Source organism: Tupaia chinensis, unplaced genomic scaffold (assembly GCF_000334495.1).
Source record: "Tupaia chinensis unplaced genomic scaffold, TupChi_1.0 Scaffold000178_1, whole genome shotgun sequence".
Classification (NCBI taxonomy): Eukaryota; Metazoa; Chordata; class Mammalia; order Scandentia; family Tupaiidae; genus Tupaia; species Tupaia belangeri.
The window spans coordinates 999,759-1,000,930 of NW_006159653.1; the positions used below are offsets into that span (position 1 = coordinate 999,759).

Below are 1,172 nucleotides of genomic sequence, written 5' to 3' on the forward strand. Positions count from 1 at the left end.
GACCCACGGCAGCCACGGGCAGGGGCAACAGCTGCTGGCCAGTGCTTTGTCTCTGTCTCAGGTGTTTGGGTGCAGGACAGACACCTGGACACCAGTTTCTTAAGTGAACTGCGAGGCACGGAGGAGAGAGGGCGTCACGCTTCAAAGGCAATGGGCCTTGCGCATCAGGAAACCGCAGGCTGGCCCAGCTGGGCCTCGGCCAGGGCAGGGCTGTGAGAGGCGGGGCTGGGCAGAGCACCCCGCCTGGCCTCTCTGGCCCCACGTTCCTCACGGAGGAGAATGGCCACCAGGGCCAGGAGAGACCAGGCAGGACACGCCATCTCTGGTGCTCGGGCCCCACAGGCTCACGTCATGTCTGGCTCGTGCATGTCGGAGGCGTGCCTGATGCAGCCCGAGGCCTCCCCTCTGAACACGGGGGCTGTGTCGGGCGTGGGGCTGCGCGGGCACCTGAACTGGGCGGCGTCACGGCACAGCTCCACGTTGGGCCGGTGCGAGCGCAGGTACAGACGAGACTGTGCAACGCGCAGGGGCACCTCCTTGTCCCTGATGGCCTGCCTCAGCGCCGCCACGTTGTGCTCCTGGTCCGTGATCTCCCGCAGCGTCTGCAGGTGGCCGTGCCGTGGGCGGGGGGCAGCCCGCCTCTCTCCTGCCCTGGCTCCGTCCCTGAGGGGCACCCGAGCCCAGCCCTCCCAGCCCCCAAGGGCACCCACGGGCTCTGGTAGGGGGTACCGTCGGATGGCCCCGCGCTGGCCAAGTGCTCATGGGACGTGGGGCAGCAAAGGCCACCCTGGGAAGCTAGGGCCAGAGCCCTGTGGCCAGGCCAGACTGCGGCCCTCGGCCACCCCCATGCCCGCTGGCTCCAGCTGTCACTCTGGTGGAGACCCCAGCAGAATGCCTGCTTACACGTCATCTTAAAAGACCCGGGATCCCCAGGGTGGGGCCGAGGTGGGCCAGGGGCAGGCTAGGCCGTGAGAGGGCGATGGCCAGGAGCAGCGGCCTCCGAGCCCTTGCCCAGCGCGGCTGGCCAGGCCCACCTTGCGCAGGTGGTGCTGCAGCGTGTGGAGTGCGTCCTCCAGCTCCTCGCAGCGGCGCCCGAAGGCCAGGTTCACGGCATCGCACTGCAGCCGCAGGTCCTCGGCCACGTCCTGCAGCACGCAGGCCACCAGCAGCCG

At 69.4% G+C, this 1,172-nt stretch overlaps 1 protein-coding gene across 1 annotated transcript in view; it reads right to left on the reverse strand.

Moving 5' to 3' along the window:
• Positions 1-1,172, reverse strand: part of TEKT4 (tektin 4) — a 7,074-nt gene that overhangs the window by 1,632 nt on the left and 4,270 nt on the right. The window contains exons 6-7 of the mRNA XM_006146438.1: positions 1,035-1,170; positions 448-602 (exon numbers count right to left, since the gene is read on the reverse strand). Of these exons, the coding sequence (XP_006146500.1) occupies positions 448-602; positions 1,035-1,170 (291 nt within the window). The remainder of the gene's footprint in view (positions 1-447; positions 603-1,034; positions 1,171-1,172) is intronic.